This window comes from Syngnathus floridae, chromosome 7 (assembly GCF_059516105.1).
Source record: "Syngnathus floridae isolate MCC-2025c chromosome 7, RoL_Sflo_1.0, whole genome shotgun sequence".
NCBI lineage: Eukaryota > Metazoa > Chordata > Actinopteri > Syngnathiformes > Syngnathidae > Syngnathus > Syngnathus floridae.
Window position 1 is genome coordinate 14,026,886 of NC_142419.1, and position 21,230 is coordinate 14,048,115.

Below are 21,230 nucleotides of genomic sequence, written 5' to 3' on the forward strand. Positions count from 1 at the left end.
ATCTTTCCACCCATCTTCTTTAACGCCCTCATAATGGAGTTCTTTCCACATCCTTTGTTTCACTTGTGTCTTCAAGAGGTCACATGGCGTCTCCTCTTCCACTCTTTGTGTGTATCATTGATGAGTTTTGTGTGTTAGATTATTTTGGGTTCAAACCGGCTCATGAGGGACGCTCGCTTGTTGGCAACTCTTTTGTTTGGGAGTCTGGTGTGAATTTTTCTTCTCCCTGCCTGGGTGGCTGCTTGTCCTCGTGCATGTTTGATGCTTCTGCTGAGGCAGACTGGGCGTGGTCTCAAGATACCACAGCCATCGCTGTAGGAGGCTAAAAGGAGTCGTCGATGAGCTCTCGAACCTGACGTCAAATTAATTATTCAGAACAAAACAACTCGAGTCCATTTTGTCATCCATGTTCTTAATCACAGTTGTTCATCAGCTTCATTTTGATTACGTTACTCTTGACACCGCGGTAGCTGAATCCAAGAAATTTCCAGAACTGTATATTTGTTTTACACTTTTAAAAAAATCCTTTGAAAACAAGTGGAGCTATGAAAATCACATTTTTCATGTTGCATGCAAGCTGCTGGAATAAATATATAATTTAAAAATGGTCATTGTTTGCCGACTAAGTCTTGGCTTCAAAAGGGGCGCCAGTAAACAAGACTATCAGCGGCGAACCAGAACCTCCCGAGCCTGTCGCAATCTGTGACAACGACTGGCGGCCAAGAATGCCCCCCCCCCCACAATACGGCTTTGGCATTCCGTGAAATAAAAGTCCAATGAAACAATGATGCATTGCTCTTGCCCTCGCTGTCCTGTTGACTTTGTCACGCCGCTTATCCTTGCTCTTAGACAACAAAGCGCCGACGGCCTATCGACGGCATCCGGGGAAGAAGGGCTGCCCGCCGTTTGCGTATCTCTGAGAGCCAAAGCAAGGCTCCGTGTGATGATTTTTCCTTTGAAAAGTTGTCAGAAGTTGCCACTTGCGACTCGTAAAAGTCCCGAAGCCTGCTCGCCGATAACAAGAACTCAATGCCCCAAAGTTACAATCAAAAACCTTTCTGCTGCAGATGACGATTAGCCGAGATGTCTAGCTGCTGTAGTCTAGCGCCATCTACTGCTGAGATATACGTACTTCATTTCAGTATCGGCGGCTGGTATCGGCAGCCTCCGCAACTACTTTAAAAGTCCAAATAAGGCCGATATTAGCCCAATTGTGTTACCCGGTACTTGAGCTGCAACGATTCATCGAATATCAAATGAATCAATAATCATATGGAGTGCAAAGTTTTGTATTATTGAGGGATGAAAGTTTCTATTTCTGGCTACGCTGAAGAAATTTTTGAGAGGAAAAAGTTGAGCACATAAAAACGTTACACTGCAGCTCTGCTTACCTTGTGGCTTTCACACGAGCATGTTTCCGCCTCCATATGTCTAAATTCCCCCCCCCCCCCTCTCGACAGGCGTGATATTAATATCCTTGGGCGATACTTGATATTACATTTTTCATATGCACTCCACTGAAACAAACACAACTTATTACTTGGCCCGCGCCATGTTTAATGTATGACTTTCTCAACGTTAAGAGTGCAACTTTATTTGATGCGAGAGTTGAATCTCAGCGCCCAAGATCAAGAGATAGATAGATTGAATTTTCCATTCCAGGAAAACACTCGCTAGAATCAAGAAGCAAAGGGTTGCTTTAGCTAGCGGCCGTTAGTTATGACGGCGCCCCCAATGAGCAGCGAGCGACAGGTCCGTCCGTCCTCGGGCTCTTTGGAATGAAGATACCTGGGCGAGGTTCCGAGCACGATTGGGGTTGCTTTTCCGCCCGCTTTCAAACCTGTCTTGCTTGGATTGTTTCAAAAGTGCTGTCTATCAGAAGCTAAGGCTGTTTGCTAGCGCTAGCGTGTGCATGGTTGAACGCAGCTCTGCTTACCTTGAGGGACACTTCGATTTTGCTTGATAGTGTCTGCTCCCATCGTTCCCCCCCCGAGCGCAGACGTTGATGGAGAAGGACGTTTCAATTGGATGCCGTCTCCCTCGTCCGCAATTTGCCTTTTGAACGCTGACAACTTTAATGAGGCCAAATTGAACTTGGAAACGTCACGTCTGCTACTCCATTAAATGGCCGTCGGCGGCGTTGATCAAAATGATGACATCGTCCATGTCTATAAAGTGACGGCTACATCATAAATGTCCCCGTGTCGTCCCTCGCCCAATTGCTAATTGGAAACCGTCAAGCCGCAGTCATTTGAAATCTTGCCGCAAACCCGTCCTCAAAGTTTCCCGTGGATCCAATCCCTCTCGTTGAAACCTAAATCCAGACTTGAAAGCAGAACCGGGAAGCCCGAGTAAGCGTGCCTTGGACCTCTTCGAGTCTATTCGGCGCACGTTTCCAAGGCATCCGTATCTGCCGGAGCGAGCCTCCAAATGGGCCAAATGATCGCATTTTCAGCCGTAATCAATATCCCCGGGTGACAGCGCTCGACTATTTTTCATCCCGCTCGTTGTCGGCCGAAAATGATATGTGGCTATTTCCTGGCTCAGCATCCCGGAGATGGAAATGTATTTTTTGAAAGCTTCATCGATTCTTCTGCTTTCAAAGCCCCGAGAGCCCCGGCCGGAAAACCGCCGCGCTCGGCGCTCCGCTTGCTTTCGCTTTTGGTTGTGGTTGCCACCTTCCTTTCCTTCATTTTCCATTTTTGCTGTTTGTGTTTGGCATCTCAGTGGTCAAGCAAATAGAAGAAATGGAGCCCGAGGAGGGATGGTGTGTGGATTCTGGAACCTTCTTGGTGACATTGTGCCATTTTCTACGTTCCTCAAACTGAATCGAATTTAGCAGTGACATTTTCACTCCCCTAATCTGAGTACACTTCATAATAATCATGATTTTATTTTTGTAATTGACTTTTAAGCGGGATTAAAACAATATTTATCTGAAAATCCTCTTTGGGAAAAGGTGCTGGCAATCGTCCCTAACACGTGGTAACTTTTAACGGGCTAAATGTTTTGCAACAAGGCCTGCAGTTATCACGACTACAAATGGATCAAATTGTTGACCTGCATCCTCACTTGGCTATTTTTAGTCGGAGCTCATTTGATCCTATTTGCAACAGCTCGCTTCCTTGTCGCCATTTTACGTCAAATGGACGCTCACGTGGTAAGAAACGGCTGTCATCTGAACCGGCGTCCTCGCGTCCTCTGCTGTTTGTTGCTCATTAAAGCCGCTTAGCGTGAGCGTGTGTGTGTGTGTGTGGCAGCTGTACCCGCAGACGTCCTTCTGCCCCCCCCCCCCCCTATCACCGCCACCCTTGTTTGACACTTGAGCTCTGCCGGTGCCAGATGAGTTCCCGTTTGATGGGCGGCTGGACGCGCGGCGTTCGATTCCTTCCGCGACTTCATCTGTCAGCCCGTGTTACTCTTCGCCTTCTAAAGCCGTGCTGACACCTCCGGCGTCCCTCCTGGCCTGTGACTCCTTTCTCCTCGACGTCACCTTCCTCCAACTCTCAGCGCTAAGGAGTCCGTCCGCATGGCGCCGCATCCCAAATTCCCCGTCAAAGTTATCATCCATTTTGATTGACACTCTCGGAGAGGTTAGGGTTAGGGTTAACAAAGGTCCGTCATGAAATTTGGATCGCACGGTTCCGATGTCATTGTGGTACTCCGCCAGTACCCTGAGTTCCAAGCTCGGTTGCAAAACGAATCCGACTTGTATCTCGAGGCGAGACCGAATGCGTTCAATTCACAGCTCCAAAAGCGCCGTCGCATTTGTCAACGTTTTCTCCATGTCGTTGCGGCGCATGTCGGCGATTCATTTGCTTTCTTTGACATTTTCATCTTATTGCCTCACCATTAATTATCCCGGCGCCGCTACATGAACTTTAACATTGGCACGGGATTGTTGTTGATGAACGACACGTCCGTATGTTGTTTGCCGGCGTACAAAGGCGGCAGGCGGGGAGGGGGGACCATTCGTCAAATTAAGGCCCGCAAAGCCCGCCTGATTAATGATGATGACATGATGTTTGGAGAGAAAATCAAAATGAAAATGCGCTTGGCAAACAACACGCTCCAGTGGTCAGATCAAACAATGGCGTGCCCGCTCGCCTCCAGATTAGGTATTTACAGTCGCCTGGCAAATGTTCCCTACCCTCCCTCATAAATTAAGAGCTCGTTTGCGCTTTAAGCAGATTTACGCTCATTCGGTGTATTATTATTTTTTACTTTCATTGCTGCAAAGTTTTGCTCGTAATTTTGGATGCTTAGGTGTCAGACGCGAGGAACTTGTTGCGCAATACAATACAAAAAAAAGTGGACGTATGAATTTTAAAAAGAATGCTCATGCAAGTAGCCAAACTTTTTATTTTTATTGTTTTATTATTATTATTATTTCCAGTGGCCTAAAGTGCAATGTCTAACAACTTGGGCTTCTACTTTGGTACTTACCTTGAGTTTAAATTCACGTGTTGGAATATATATAAAAAAAAAAAAAAAAAGGTCATCCAAGATGCCCTCATGAAAAGCAGAGTGTCCCGCCTCTGCTATTAGCGCCTCGGCCAGCTCGTCTTCGATTTGCCGCCGTTAATGCTAATGGAGTGCCGTATCGGCCGGCGACCGTAAAGGTGATGGCTAGCCCGAGTGGACTCGCGTCCCCGTACGAGGCCCCCGTCTCCAGATGGGCCGGCGGAGATTTAGTGGGCGATGGCGGGCTCTTTTAAATGAGCGAGTGCTGCAAACGCAGGCGCCGCGTCCCCCCGCCGGGCCATTTGGAGCGCGGCGGCACCGGGGTCCCGGCCGTTTGGAAGATTGACAGCACCATCAGAGACGTCTTAATCACGTCGCCCCGTCCCGTTAATCAAGCCAAGTAGGACTGTGAAATGTAATGCGGTTGTCAATCAAGGCCCCCGCCATCATAATTTGGCTAACCTTCAAGGAAAGTTCATTCGTCCAATCTGTGCGTCACTCCTTCTCCGGCCTTCACACTTGTAAATCGCAAAAGTCAACCTTTAATTTAATTTAATTTAATTTAATTTAATTTAATTTAATTTTATTTTATTTTATTTTATTTTATTTTTAACATTGGGTCCAAATAATGATAAATGGCTAAAGTTATGCTACGTAACCTCCAGGTATAAATGAAACGTCTATTAATAGCTTTAAAAATGAATTTTTTTCCTCATTCGGTTTCCAACACGACTGCAGCTGATAAAGTTCAAGTTCAGCAGACATTTTGCGGCGCGCTCAAGGCAGACATGTTTTCCCCAACACGTGCCAACAAAGCGACAGCAGAAGGCTGAGCGCCATCAGCCCCCGTGCGAGGAAACCGATCCCGCAAAAAACGTGTCGGGGAAGGAGAATGTGATTATGGAAACACCTGCCTTAATTCAGTGAGAGTGCACTTCTTTCTTGCAGTTAGTTGCATTTTCAACCGGAGAGGAGGAGGAAGGAGGTGATGATCTTATTTCTTGTCCTCATTCAATTTGGAGCCATCAAAGGCGCTCGGGTGGATTCTTAAAGCCTGAGCGGCTTGACGTTAACTAGCAAGTGTTAGCAGGACGACGCGCTAGCTTGTGACCACGCCAGCTAATGGCCGTCCATTCCTCACTATAATTTTTTGGTAGATAAAGAGCAATATATTTTCTTTTTGTTGTCATGGCTTAATCGAGTGACCAAGGCCATCAATTTGATCTCACTCCTGTTGTTTCCCCCCCCCTCACGTTAGCTTAATGCTAATGCCACTTATATATAGATATTTTCAAAACTTTTTGTTGCCAATATTGTCATGGCTTAACCGAATGACCAAGGCCATCAACTCGATCTCACTTCTGCTTCTTTCTCAAACAAAACCAGACCGTCAGTTGTTTTTCCTCCTCTTCACGTTAGCTTAACGCTAATGCGTTTTGAACAAACGTGCCACTTCCCTCGTCCGTCAGCGAGCCATCTTAATAGTGTCATTAAGGTTAGCGTCTATTACCAGTGACTAATGTCTGCTTGCTTTACGGCGCGCCGCTAATGCGCCGGGCTAGGAAAATCACCATCCTAATTCTGCCGACCGCAGCGGCCTGCTGTAATTGAGATGTTATAGTGTTTGGAGAAACGGGGAGGGGGCGTGGGGGCACGCCAGCGTTAGCTGTTGGAAAGTGTTATTAAATTGAGTGTGGCCATAGCCGGGGCACGCCGCTATTTGCGTGAAGAGCCGCTGACCCTGATGAGCTGAGCTGCCAGCACGGCTCTTCATCCAAATTGTGGAAACCAAAATTGCCCGACGATGGTCGAGAGGGAGGGAGAAGACCGTTTCACGTACGCGAGGCCACACCCATATTTTACATCACTTTCTATGCATTTGTACATATGTATGCCCCAATTATATGTTAAATTCTTCTACTGCATCTTGGTCAAACTCAAGGCTCGGGGGCCAGATACGGCCCGCCATATCATTTTATGTGGCCCGCAAAGACAAATTTTGTGTCATTACTAAAATGACAAATTGTCTACACTTCAAAAAAAAAAAAAAAAAATAGATCTCTGATTTCAAAACTAGTTCATCAGTTTGTTTTGTAACCTATACTGTATATAGAAAACATGCCGGAAACTCACCACTTGTATTTTTTGTTTTTCTTCCCAAGACACTCAATTAGACAAAATGTCCATCTGCCAATATGCAACGCAAAGGTTATGAACGTGCCCTTGGGCAAAAAAAGGTTGAGCTCCTCCTTCATAAATCGCCCGCCCGCCCGCCAGGCACTTTCATTGCCGCTTGTAAATAGAAGCCGTGCTGTATTTTATGACGGCCATCAGCAACTCGTTGGGATTCTTATTACGCCGCCGTTCTGTTCTTTGTGTGCTTAGCTTGACGCCGCGCGCACGTAAGGGAATGTAATCCCGAGGTAATTGCACTTTGCCCGGCCCGGCCGTACATAACATTTGCATATGGACGAGCCTCTGCTGGCGTTTTGATGGAATCGCTGATAAGCACAGAATGTTAAGAGCCACGCTGGCTGCCGTACATTTATGATGATGACATATTTTTATTAGCTATTGTATGTTATTTCCCTATAAATGTTCACCTCCAAATGATTCAACGTGCACATTTAGGGGCTTCATAAAGGTTCCTTTATGTTTGGAATCATCATGACAACAGAGGAAGCAATTATTGTTGAAATTGCTTGTGAGGGGTGAAACACCCAAGCCGCCTTGAAATGCCAGCCAAAGTTCGAACGCTTGAGTTGAGGTGAAGAGTAGCTCAACTGTCTTTAGTTTTTTTAATGAACATTTGGAATGAGATGATTCAAGAGGATTCAATAAAAAAAATTGATCATGAAATGTGGAAAAAAGTTCCCAATATATTTGGAATCAGCTGAGCACTTAATTTATTATTTTTTTTTTGTGAAACGTCTCCCACTTGGAGTGTTTTTTTTTTTTTTTCCTTCTTCTTCCACTGAAAGAGATTAAAATGTGTCTGCCGATGTGGTCGTCTCCCGAGTTCCCTCCCATTCTGGGATTAGGAACGCTGCGAGCCACTAGATTATCCAGTATCTGGGCAGGCAGATGCGCCCATGAGGGGAAAAGAGGAAAAAAAAAAAAACACAGACGCACAAAAAACGAGCCAGATCTCCATCAAGGGACTTGATTGTGCTCGCTCCGAGAAAGCTAATTTCACGCCGTCAACATGTCAAGGCGACCGTTTTTTTGTCTCGACGTCTTTTTTGATCCTCCCTCCTACACTCTGGATGGTCACACACACGCTTTATTTGCTGAGTATGGCAAATACCCGCACGTAGATTTGGAAAGAGGTTCAGCCAAACCTGAAGCAGCGCAGCACGGCTGTCGGCCGGCCGAGCATCTCGGCTCTGCTAATTTTGCCCGGCGCGGCGCGGCTTCGTCCTTATCGGCACCCCGCAACTGTGGCAGCCGCCAGTCGGGCTCCTCTCCCGCTTGAGTGCCTTTATCCAGAAGAGGCTCTTGTCTGCCGCTGATAAGCCGGCAAACGTAGCGGGACCCGCGTCCAGCGCTTGCCTCCGCCAGGGACCGGAAAATACTTTTACCCTCGAGTCTAATCAGTGATCGGGTCCGGCCAATGTTACTTTCAGTGCTATTTTCACCTTAATGGTTTCTCATTAGCAATTGGAAAGCGAAGCGTGGAGAGTCCCTGTGCAGTTTGTCTGAGCATGCCCAAAAAGTCAAAGGTCACAACAAAAGGCAGAAAAGAATAGTCAATGGCTTCATTCAGCCGTGGCTGGCATCTAACGACCACTTCTTCCGCGTTTTGATGTGAAAACAACTTTAAGAACAAAGCCGCCGGATGCTAATTCCGGCGATGCTTTTTTTTTTCTCTTGTCTGCGCCAGCTAATTTTACACAAGGGGGGCCTTCGCACATCAAAGGCACTCTGATGACACCGACTCGCAGTTTGATTTCACATCACAGCATCGATCGACTGTACCGCCGCCGCTTCGACGCGCCGCGCCGCGCCTATGGCGAGCGTTGTAATCACATGGCGATGATCTTGATTTAGCTTAACCACACAATTTTGACCTTCAAGCAGCATATTTTTATCCACATCAGCTCGGCGGCTGCCCTCGGAGGTCCCGTCGTCGATGCAAATCTGTTTCGGAAGACGCTCGCCTCCTCGTTTTATTGCTGCCGCCTTTGATTCTTATTGATTCCAGGGACTAATTGTGAAAATAGTGGCCAAAAAAGAATCCAGGGTCACCGTGTACGATCATAGCATCAGCATCATTCCGGATTTTTTTTTGACCTCGTACTTAATGCCTGCTGCTTTTGAAATGTTGATACTGAAATGTGACAGCTTGAAAAACGTCCAATTTGAAGGTTTTACCTGGCGAGCAAGCAAACGGACTTCTTCGCCATGAGGTTTGCCCTGGCGACAGATGTTCCTGTTAGATTCTTGGAACAGCAAAAGCCACATCTCTTTCGCAGAAAGATTAATAATGTTCACACTGATTGTTATTAGCGCAAAGCCCGGGAAAGCGTGACGGAGCGGCAAAATCAGATGGGCAGCTAGAAAACGAGCAAGGCGGCTCACGTGTTGATATTCATTCGTGCCGCACGTGTGAAAAAAAATCTGGCTGCCATTAGGATATGAAATCGGCGGTGTCAGAAAAGTGCCAATTGTGAAGTTTAGGGGATAACCTTTGACTTTTGGGCTCGGAATATCACGGATTGTTGGGGCCGGCCCGATTGGGCTCGACTTTCATTGATTTGCTGCTTATATTCAAAAACATCTGCTGGAGTTTTTTCAAGTGTTCAATCGCGGCGGCTTTTGCTCAGTCATTTATTTTTTGTTCTTTGGAAGTTTACTCATGTTAAATAACCTTGGTTTGAAACCTTAGTAGTGGTTTTATTGTAACACTGTGAAAGGATCGTTTTTTTTTTTTAATACTGTTAATTTCAGCCTTGGCCATCACGAATGGCTTCGGTTTATTTTTTTCGTTTATTTATGCGAGACTCAATCCCAGAAAACAAAGCAACAAGAGAGTAAAACCATTTTCTACTCATGTCTAACCTTCAAGGTTTTACTACTTTGAAAAGAATTCTCTCTGAATTAACAATTTGGCCGAACCGACTTTTTTATTGGATGATGTGACGACACGCCGCTGATAGTCATCATCGGGGTTCGGGTCGCACTGCACCGCAATGTTTGCTCTTTATCTAACTTGCCTCTTTGGCTTTTTCACTTTGTCTAGTTTTGCGTCGCGCCTCGCCTCCGATTAAACCTAATTAAGCCGGTCCAGGTCATCACCACAAACATGAGAGCCTTTTTGTGGTGTGTGTTTCCCAGGTTCCTCAGCGCTCCTTCCCAGAGTTCAGAAGGTGGATAACGCTCCCACCTCTGGCAACAGAAGCTCCAGCGCTGTGGAATGAATTCCCCTCGGCGTGATAGAGGAGAGAGAATATTCCGGCGGCAGCAGCAGCTGCGTCGGCATCCTCGACGGCATCACGCGACAGAGCGGAGGAGAGAGAGCGGCGGGTGGTTGGGCGGGTGGATGTGAGCGTGCGTTCCCATGCACTGCTCTGAGCGTGGCGGCGTGGCAGCCTGCTCGTTCCCAACGGTTCCCCCAGCGCCGCTCCAGCACGGGCGGCGATGGAGTGAGGAGCGGCCCCCGGCTGGCGGCATCGCGCACGAGCAGCTCCAGCGACACCGGCGGCGGAATGCCGGTCCCGCCGGAGACCTAAACGCCGACGGCGGCGTGACGGAGGCGAGCCCGCCCGCGCGGCTTCCCGCTCCGGAAGCCATGTGACAGTGTCTCGGGCTACCAGCAACTCTCGGACATGTTCTCCAGGTCCCCATCTGGATTTGTCCCCGCCTTTGAACTTGTTTTGTTTCTCCTGGTGCTCTCCGGATGTCCCGAAGCCGCCTACCCGGCTCGGACCAAAGGCAGATGGAACAAGGGAGGTAAGAGACGGCTTTTTCTTCACACCGTGTTTGGGTGGCGGTGGCGGGTGTCGGGTTTGGATGCTGATGATACCGAAGCTGACAGTCGGGTCACCTGTGAAGTTTTAGAGCAAATATTTCCATATTTGTTGCATATTGACCGAGCGACACAAATGTCATTGCTGAGAAGCGAACATAATGGAAGGGTAATTTTGCTACTTTAATGATAATTACTTCATGTTCAAGGCATTTATGGCTCAGGTTGAGCCAGAAACTTAAATACTGACATGCAAACATAACTAAGGGGATAAAGTCAGCTGCTTCTTTTTTTTTTTTTGGGTTTACAAGTTGATTTTTGAACAACTGAGTGCAGAGGCGTTAATGACGCTCGCCCCTCGCCTCTAGTAGGACTTAAGCCCCGTTGTTGGATTCAAGGGAGCCTCTAATCTCGACGAGGAGGCTGAGACGCGGGCCCGTCGGCGTTGTTAGCGCTCAGCGGGATTTCAGGCAGCCTTCAAAGTGCCGCGGTGGCGGCGGCCAGCGTCTATTTAATGATTCCTCGCCACTTTGACTTTTCTTCTGCCCCCGTCGTCCTCCACCTTGCACCCTAATGAGTCGCAGCTCGCTCTTGATGGATATTTCATGCGTGAGGAAAGAGATTCATTTTTTACATGCACTTTTTCCCTCCCCTCCTGGTTTGTGTCTATACGCTGCGTTAATTGTCAGAATTTGCGTAGGAAGTAGGTCGAAAGTTGATTTAATTTCTTGTTGCCAGACTAGTTTCTGGAAAAGAAAGCCGAGTGTTTCATCTGTGAGGCTAATGTGTCAAATCCTAACGCTAGCCCTTTGAAAATTCATTTTATACGTACACTTTTTATCCCCTCCTGCTTTGTGTCTATATGCTGCGTTAATTCGGAAGTAGGTTGAGAGTTGATTTCATTTCTTCCGAAAAAGTGTTGCCAAATTAGTCTCCGAAAAGAAAGTTGAGTGTTTCATCTGTGAGGCTAACTGTGGTCTTGTGTCAAATGCTAACGCTAGCTTTTTGAACTGTTTGCACAAACACTAACCTTTTGACCATCCCTGACACCTCTATTTCATATTTTGGAAACTTTTCTTTTTTTTCTATTAGTTGTCTTGTCTATTTAACCTTTAGCTAGAAAACTGCGTCTGTTCCATTTTATTGCGCCTGTGGTGAGTTTTCAATTTGGAAAATGATCAAAATAGCCGCAGGGAGTTCCCCCCCCCTTTCGAGTCATGACACACTGCTTTTTGAATTACATCGAATCCTTCCTCAATCGCAGCTGCCGGTAGATGGAACCGATAAACTTTACTGTCACCTTTCAAGTCCGAGGGGCTTTCAAGACGGAATAGCAAAAGATTTGGCTGATGCAATCAGAGCCAAAAGCCGTCGGTTGTTATTTGGAGGCAACGATGCGCACGGAACGCATCGTTTAAACCTTACTTGCCAAATATAGCAGCACGTCAACAAAAGTGCTACGGCGAGGCAGCGAGCCTTTATGAAAGGTGGCAGCTTAGCATCAACGCTAAAGTTCTCAATCTTTCTTCTAGTCAGTAGTTATTTTGAAAACGAATGGGAGTGTAAATAAGCCGCCCTCCCCCCCTTGCAGCAGGACAGCGGCGGCGAACTTGCCAGAAGAACTGAATTGCTGCGCTAACTAATCGGGTGGCATCGTAGGCAACAGCGTATCAGAAAAATCCAACGAGAATCGTTTTTAATTAATGGGTGATGACTAGCTAGAGTCTCGGGGGAGGGGGCTGGGGCTGCTGTAGCTCGAGTGTAAAATCAGTCACACTGTGATCTTCTTTTTTTTGCCTGATGACGCGCCGAAAATATTTGTTTTGTTTTTTTTTGTTCCCGTAATTACAAGCTGGCAAAGTGATGACAAAGTTGCTGTCTGGTAATTGAAAAAGCCACGAAAGGCACAAAGCAAGCCTGCTGTTCTCACAGGCACAATAATTAAGCTTTTCGCGCGTGAAGAAGAATCACTTTCTCGCTCGCCCACGCCTTTTGAAAAATACATGTCATATTGTGTGCGTGGGTGCCATCACATATATGCTCGCCGCTGCTAACGGGATGGACTCGCCACCAAGCAAACTCAAGGCTATCGAAAAAATGTGCCAGTTCAACTTATTTGTTATGTAAGTCCAACGCCACCATGTGGCAGGCAGATGACCAAAATGGATACATTTGCATAGCTATATTCTGTCTTCCGATATTGGACGGGAAACTCGAAGCCCATCTGGCTCGCTAGCTTCGGTGACGTCATCGGCGGTGAGAATCGGAAACGCAACTCAGCTTATCGGCGAGCCAACCCGCTCTGACTCAGTCGCTCTCTCGGCGTGCCGCCTTACCTCTCTTTGCTCTTTGCCATCAAACATTCAAAAGATAAGAAGCTTTTTTTCTATTTCGGGGTCACCATTAGCTTGAATAATGCATAGGCGAGCGAGAGAGAGGAACAGTTTGAGTCCTACGGAGGATAGAAAAGCACAGCATTCAATTAAATTATACATCGTTATCGCAGCTGGCGAGGCCCGGGCGCCGCGCTCTACCCTGGCCGACGTTCCGTGTTACTGTCTGGTCCAATTCGCCGCGTCAGGCAACAACAGAGGCGGGAGCTCCGATGCTGACGTCCCGCCATGGGCGTAGAACTGAAGCTGGCGTCCATTTTTGCCGAGCGCAGAAAAGGCCAGTGAAATGCCACCGGGAGTTCTGTTAGCCCCGCCCCCCCAACTTGACATTCAGCTTGACATGGCGCCGGAAACTTTCGCCAGAGGCTGAGCATCACTGTGTTTGTTTACCCTTCCGTGTGGGAAGGCATCACAAGTCTTGTTGTTGTGACATCACATTGACTTTTACGAAGTGCGCGACCCGACGGGCCTTCGTGTTTCAATTAGAAGAGACTTGAGATGACCTCGAAGACGGCAAAAACATTTTGAGTTTACATCCAGAGGGCACATTTTTTCTTGCTTTCTTGCTTTTTTTTTTTTTTTAGCCCTCCTTTGACACCAATCGCGCGCCTTCCGTGCGAGAAGCATGTCAGCGCAGTCTTTAGAGGAAGCCGGGGATTTGGAAAGCCGAGATTAAGGTTTGCAAAGGCCACCTATGCATTTTGCATAAGTGCGCAGCTTCTTCTTTCAAAATAGCGGCAGAGGCGGCTCGCTGGAAAGAAGCAGAGAAATAGCTTCCCACTTCTTGTTTATGTTGTGGAATGAATGAATGAATTTTTGAAAAACAAACGTACGTTGAATTGTTGACTTTATATTGCTGTGGGATCAAATTTTGATTCATTTTCACCCCACTGATTGCACCTTTTAACTCATTCACTGCCAACCCAGTTAATATCTATAGCCGTCAATGGCACTGAATGAGAAATGTGACTTTTTTGAAAAGTTAACTCGGCGGAAGATTGACGTCATTGGCCGTCCGTCTGACTGCGTGAAGCCGCTCACCGATCATCTCGTCTCTCTTGGCGAGGAATAACAATTCCTCCATCCGCTCAATGATGATGATGATGACATTAATTGGCTCACGGGGCTGGGAAATGGCGGATTTGGGCAATTGGGTTTTAATCAAAGCCAAGGCGGGGATCATTTGTTTCGTTTCAACACACTTTCAAGTCGTTACTGTTCCAAGTGCAGGATGGAAGCCGTCAGCACAAAGTTCTCGTGAAAACTTAAGCGCGGAGCATAACTTTCTTACCTGGCCCGCATTAGGGACGTCTTATATTAACATTGTCCTTCGCCCGCCAGTTAATTAACCCCCAAGACCTTCATTTGCGCTCCAATAATGCGTTACAATGGATTAACTTTCCACTCTCATTACTAAGATTGATTGATTAAAATCGCGCTTTCGTTATCGGTTCTGTTCCAGTTCCGAGCGCGCTATCGGCAAGTTGCTGTGATTGGCTTGAGCGCCAGGGTCGGCAAGAATTGAAAGTTTTGACTCTTGAATTTTGAATCTTGAATCTTTTAGAACCACAATAGAGAACCGGATCTCACCTTTTGTCTGTTTTTGTCTTTGTGGGGATCACGTGTAGAGCGAATCAAGCGCTCCCTCTGAAGGAGATTCCCAAAAACCTTGGCCGCAGGTTCTACCGGTATTTCGTGTTCGTGTTCCCGAAGCTTTATTCACACCTGAGACGAGAAAAACGTTCGATTGCATGTTTTCCTGTCGCGCCTTTGCAATGGCGACGGCTAGCGGCTAATGGCCCATCCTTGCGTAACCTCATCCTTTTATAATGTCTAGGTTTTGTTATTCTCAGAGCCGAGGCCATACGAAAGGTAAAAGTATGTTACGCAACATCCGAACGACGTGCTTTGTCGCGCGCTTTTGTTCGCCGTCTCTGAAAAGTTCTTTTTTTCCCCTTTGTTGCGTAATAAATGGCCTTGTTTCAGCGTAGCAGTAGCAGTCGCTCTGTGTTTGCATTGAGATGGCAACAGTTCAAGGAAATTACTTTCCCGCTCTTCTTTCTTGGGAGAATAGAGATGAGACTTTTCAGTAGTGTTGGCCATGGAGACTTTTTTTTTCCCCATTTCTGCATTTTTCAGAAAAGCTGTAGAAACTTTACAGATGTTTTGCTGGGTTCTGTGTGAAAGGGGGGGGGGAGTCGGGCTCACCGTCTAACAACATGCTATAGCTTTGCCTTGCGCATAAACAAATTATTTTTGCAATCTTGCAGCTGATGCCCCGTAAAAAAAAGGGGCTGACAGCGGGATTTCTAAAAGTACCGCATGAACCTGACGGGCCTTTGGTGGAGAACAAAGCAGCATTTCCTCCCATCACACATGAAAAATGGAAAATAAAAACTTTAATAGTACATCGTTAAAAGTTGCAGTGAATAAAATAACGCTTCAGATTCAATTTTTTAAATAAGACCACTGTAAATCCTTTGTCGAATTGTCCAGGTCATAAAATAGACTCGGCCTACAAATTGTGAGGCTAAAACTCAAATAAAAGTTGCGCTGATTCAATTTCGGACCGCTGCTATATTTTGTCGCAGCTCTGGCTACCGACACATGATGCAGCAGTTTCAAGTTCAGAGGTGCTGTGAAAGATGAGATCGAGCGTGTGTGTGTGTGTGCACCCTGTCTAGATTAGGAGTTTAATGAGTGGAAAAAGCGATGGCCTCTCATCCAAGGTGACCCCCACCCCCCCGCCCCCTGCTGCCAGAGCTCCATGAAAAGTGGAGCTAATCCCTTCTTCCTCATTTTTACCCACCTGTCAGTAGAGCCAGCGGCATATAATTACACTTTTATTGTCTACCGTCGCACTGCATCATTCATGGGGGGTGTGTGGACACACCTGTGAACTCTGGACCGCCATGTAACGGACGTTTACGAATCTCGCTCTAATGCATCGTTAATAGTGTGTATCCAAAAGTCATCACCCCCCCCGGGGGTGTTTTTATACTCCTGTAAGCAAGCCCCCCCCTCCTCCCACACCCGCCATGACACCATTAGCTCTGCTGACATATTAAGGTTCTGTTTCCCTTGTAATTTGTTTTGTCTGTCAGCGTGATGGATGTCTTGTTTGCTGCCGTTTGCTCACACACACGGGAAGAAAAAAAAAAAAGCTCGCTCGGGGGCATCGTTGGCTTTGTGCTTCAAAACGGGAGGCATCTGTTTGCTCCAAACGGGTCGTCAGCCATGTCCTCACGCGACGCTAATCACAAGCTAACGGGTTTCGTTAACACCCGAGATGCCAAGTGGCTTTGTCGTCGGGTATTTTGTGAAGCAACTCAATGCAGGTTTGTTCTAAGCGTAAGACAGAAGAACATCAGGAGCTCGGGAGGCCGCCCGCCAGCCCGCTGCCGCCACCGCCTTGTTTTGCTGCTCGGCACTGCCATAAATGCCTGAAATTTACGCTCGGTCAACCTGGAGTGTCTTGCTGCTCGCCCTCGAGCGCTTTTGATTCGTCGTGTGGAAAAGTGTGCGGCCACGCAAAAAACATGGCCGCTTCACAGCGCCAGGTATGCATGTCACAGCTGAATCCTTTCACTGTCCTTAATCCAGCGAGCTGGGTTTGCAATCTTTTGGGGAGTGGGAGGGGGAGCAGCGGCAACATCACTGCCACCAAGGCGACGATGCTGCAAGCTCACTTTTTAAGCGCTTTACAATCCAGGAATGAATCAGTCAGCAAGAAGAAAAAAAAAAAAAAAACGCACTTGGCACCACTTTTTCTTTTTCCCTCTCTATTTGAAATGAAGAGATTCGACAGACTTTGAAGCCGCTACCAAAACAGGCGCTCTAATCTAGCAATTTGCGCTCAATATGGAGCCGTCCAATATTTCTTTCTTTGAAAAGGAGAGCAATCCTTGGATTACTCTGCCACAAAAGCTTCATTTGCTTTTGTGGCTGTTTGTTTCCATTTCCGCTGCCTTTGAATCGGGCGCCAGCCGCGTCTCGCTCGGATATGCAAATTTAGCGCGAGAAAAGCCGTCTGGCTCGACGAGAGGCTCTTATCCTTGGGCTTCAATACCGACTGGAGCCGGGAGACGTTTTGACCCGCTCTCGTGCGCCCGGAGATAGAAGAAGTGCTTCTTTGCTGTGGCAAAGAACCTTTTGCGCATCTTCAAACAGCTGCCGGGGGCGTTTATGTCCTCAAGTGTACAACGATGCATTTGTAGCACGCTGTTGATTTTCAATTTTGTACCTGGTCAAAGGACATTTATTCCATGCTGGACTCAAGTACCCCAAAAAACAAGTCTTGAAGGAGCCATAAAAAAAGGGGGGGGGGGGGTGGCTTCCCAAAGACCAGCAAGGAGAAGCAAAAATGCAAAATCTCCATTGATGAGCCACTCGAGTCGCCGTTGACCTAATTGTTGACACGCATTGCTCACCCAGCGCAAAAACAGCAAGATCTGGCTGCCGCACTTTTTCTGTGATTTGTAATTAGCATATCGGAGCGCTGTTCCAATTAATGAAGATGGCCCACGCACGCCGGTGCCCAAACCTGCGCCGGGGTCACAGCCGAGAGGACGAGCCGCGACTCAAATAGATGAGTGAGCAGATGCGAGGTGACGGCCGCTGGCCGAGGCTGAATTATGAAGACTTGATGGGGTGCGGCGGGCGGATCCGACCGCTTGCACCCGAACGAGCTTCATTTTCCATCACTGTGGCTGTTTTTTTTTTTGAAGAGTGGCAGGCCGTCAGGATCTCATATAAATATTTCATGTGGAGTCTTCTATTTTTGGAGATTTTGACCAGGCTCGTTCCAACTTTGCAGCCAGCCAGCCATTCTTTAGCACTTTGCGGCATAGACTCAAAATAATATTTTATTTATTTGATAATTATTTAATATTTATTTATATATGTATGTATATATTTATAATTATTTATTCATTTATTTATTATGGATGCCAATTTGCACAGTGAAACGGAATGACTGTCTTGCCAAGTCAGTCAGGGCGCAGAATAAGCCGAAGGGGCTTTTTAATTTTTTTTTTATTTTGTAATCCTCATCCCGGCCCAAGTGTGTTGAGCGTGCCCCTTTTCTTTGGTGTTACCCCAAGCGACTGATTAGACAAGTCATTGACTCTCAACTTTTATCTGCTGCAGTTCCCAAGCAAACACAATTGGATCCAGAGGAGAGCAGACAAGCTTGGCTTTATCGTAATCAGACATTTAAAACTTACAGAGAATTCCTTTTTTTTTTCTTTTCTCGGGTCGTTGAGGCGACCGCCTAAAAAAAAAAAAAAGAGAGATGTAGGAGATTTAACACAAAGGCTTCAAGGACAGGTGCGGTAAAACGCGGCAGTATCAGCCTGGCGGCCGTTCAATAAAATGTGTGCTTAACTTATTAAGGAGCTTGTAGGGAGCCACTTTAATTACTTGAGATATTTTTCCAATTAAAATGCGGGCACTGCTATTCCAAAGATAAGGGGAGGGAGCTTTTGGCAAAAAGTTTGCGTCGTCGAAGCCGACTTGCTGCTGGTTTGATGCAAGACGGAGAAGAAAAACACCATCTGATTTCCTCATTTTGAACTTCATTTCAACCACTGAGTCCATAGGAGGTGTTTTTCCCTTCACGGCTTGATGGACTTCAACTTGACAGTGACAATCGCTAGAGTGACGGAAACCGTAAGACGCCGACAGATCAACCGAGACCTTGACCCGAAGCGAGCGATCGACGTGATGAGAAGCCAGCCGGCCGGTCTTCTCTGCTCCGGACTCCCGAGTTGTCCCCCCCCACGCAGCCCGAGGCATGATTGACAGATGCTATCACTGGCAGGATCGCTCCTGCGTGGCCTATCTGAGCCTGGAGGAGCTTCCGCTATCAATCCAGCCGGCGGGCTGCTACATCTGCGCCCCTCTTATCTCCTCCATATTTAAGCAACCCCGCTGCCATCAAAAGGGCCTGTAGCACTTCCAGGCTAATTGCTGGAGGCTAATAAGTTGCACGCAACCCCCCCCCCTTTCCTTTCACCTCCACCATCTCAACTACAGGTCGCTCATCATCAGCATCATCTTCTGACCATTTTTAATTTAGCCAGCAAAGTGTGACCTACTTTTAAATGAGAATGTCGCCAAATCTCTTTGTGGAAATAATCATAGGTGTTTTTAAAATCAAAAGATCAGTACCAACTCGCCCAAGTCGGAAGTGGCCCAACCCTGGCATGGCGGCAAATCCTTCACGCCGCTGTTTCAGCAAGAACTCTTATTAGCACAATTCTTTTCTTTCCTAACAAGTCGATTGCCTTCAAGCAGATTTGCGGCTGATGGCAAATCAGTTTCTCTTTACACGAGCGGATTAGTTCGTATGGAATATTAAAATGGCGCACAAGGCGGGTTGTGGAGGAATGGAACGCCTCTGAAGTGATAATTAGCCACAGTCTTCATAATGGGAGGCTTAATTATTCCTAGAGAGCAGAAACGTTGCCGTTGGGCGACACGAGAGCGAGCGCCACTGGAGGATTTGAACTCTGCCGCATATAGATGGCTGGAGTTTTTTTTTTTTTTAAGATAGTGCCCAAATATTCTGACTCAGCACAGGATTTTTTGGAATTTATTTATTTATTTTTTAATTTGATTTTTTTTTTTATTCTGGCCAAATATTCTGACTCAGCACAGGTTTTAAAAGCTTTTTCCTTTTTGATAAAAAGCTTTTAAGTGCAAACCAGTGTTAATGAAAGTCTTTTTTATTTATTATTATTTTTTTAATTTAATAATTTTTTTTGTTTTGCAATGCATGTACCCAAGAATGTTATGTTGAGCACAGATGGTCTGTTTGCGCCGCGTCCGCCCGCGCACGCCGCCAACGATTTGGCGCCGTCGGGTCCCACGCTTCACTTAGCAGTTACAAATCGTGAGTACGAACAAACGTGCAGTATGGACCCCCCCACCCCCCACCCCCCGTCACCCCAATTACATTCATAATTATTGTTGACGCCTCTCACCTTCAAGACAACTCATGAGCACAACCGCAAAGAAAGAAACTTGAGCCGCTCATACAAAAGGAAAACATCTGTAAAGAAAGTTGGCACCTTTCACTATTTCAGTGCCAGAATTTCTTTTTTTCCGGTCTAGTGTCTCCCCGGAGTGGACCTCGGGGGATCCCCGGTAATCTCGCAGCCCTCGTCCCACTTGGCCCCTCCCCTTCCTTTGGGTGCTAATTAACGGGCGATGGAGGCGAGCGCCTCTTTGGGCGGCATCTCGCGCTACTTTTGATGCTACCTGAAAACATATCCCGACGATATGCTCTCATCTTCACGTCTCAAGCGTCTCCTTCTCAGCCTCGGTTTCCCTCCCACTCGTGTACAGTTTACACACTGACACACTTGATTTGCCACACGTCTGATGTTTCTTCCAAAACGCCTGGAGAAATCCAGAAGTGGCAAAGCTACTCAGCCTCGGTACTTACTGCAAGTTGAGCCATTTTTTACTCAAGTCAAATCATGTTTGGAAAAAAAAAAAAGTTTTATGTCTTATGGCGACTAAATGGCTGATATTTTTTCTTCCCTTCGTGCTATTAATTGTAGTTGTGTGTAAGCGGCGGCAGAGGTGGTGAAATTGAGTCACATGACTTGTGTCCGATTGAATTTGCCAATTTTAAGACTTTGGATTCGCTTGGCTATAACTTAGTCAAGACTTGACAGTGATTGTCAGTGAATCGTTAATCACACTCGGTGATAAATGAAAGTCATTGATCGTCAAGCGAGCGAGCAGCCGCTCACAAAGGACGTTGTTTGCTGCCGTTTCTAACGGCAAAGTTCGTCCACGCGGCGTGCAATAAATCCTCTCCGTGTCTTGTTATTCATCGCATAATGGCCGCCATCAATCAGGGAAAGCAGCCAACAAATGAACTGCTTCAAGTTTGCTTGGCTGTTTCTACCTTTTGTCATTATTTTGTCATCATCAGTGGAAGGTGGCTTGCTTTCATCAAAAATGTGGCTTTCTCAACAAAAAGCAGAGAAAAAAGTATTTTGTGTGTGTGGGAAAAGAAACGGCAGAGCTCTCGGACTTTGTAAGCAATATGAAATTGTATCTTAGGTTAGGCTCGGATTTGTTTGCCACACACCGGAATGTTGCGTGTGAGATAAAGCCCCCCCCCCTCCTCCCCATGCTTGCCCTGCTGTATTTTTTGGGTTTCTTCCTATTGTCTCCTCTCATCTTCCACAAAATGATAATTAAACAAGGAGTGTCAGGACTCCTGGAATTAAAGTCCTTAATTATGCATCCTCTGCGCGCTGGCATTAATATTTCATGATAAGGGAATCAACATTCTCCATTATTCAGCGCTGCAAAATGCACAAAAAGTTAAATGCGGAAAAAGACGAAACGTTCAAACGAGGAAGCGCACACAAATGTGGCTAGCG

At 46.7% G+C, this 21,230-nt stretch overlaps 1 protein-coding gene across 4 annotated transcripts in view; it reads left to right on the forward strand.

Moving 5' to 3' along the window:
- The window catches only part of robo2 (roundabout, axon guidance receptor, homolog 2 (Drosophila)), a 155,782-nt gene that overhangs the window by 632 nt on the left and 133,920 nt on the right, over positions 1–21,230 (forward strand). For all 4 annotated transcript variants that reach the window (XM_088379990.1, XM_088379986.1, XM_088379989.1 and 1 more), the window contains exon 2: positions 9,802–10,416. In XM_088379990.1, the coding sequence (XP_088236116.1) occupies positions 10,293–10,416 (124 nt within the window). In that variant the 5' untranslated portion in view covers positions 9,802–10,292. The remainder of the gene's footprint in view (positions 1–9,801; positions 10,417–21,230) is intronic.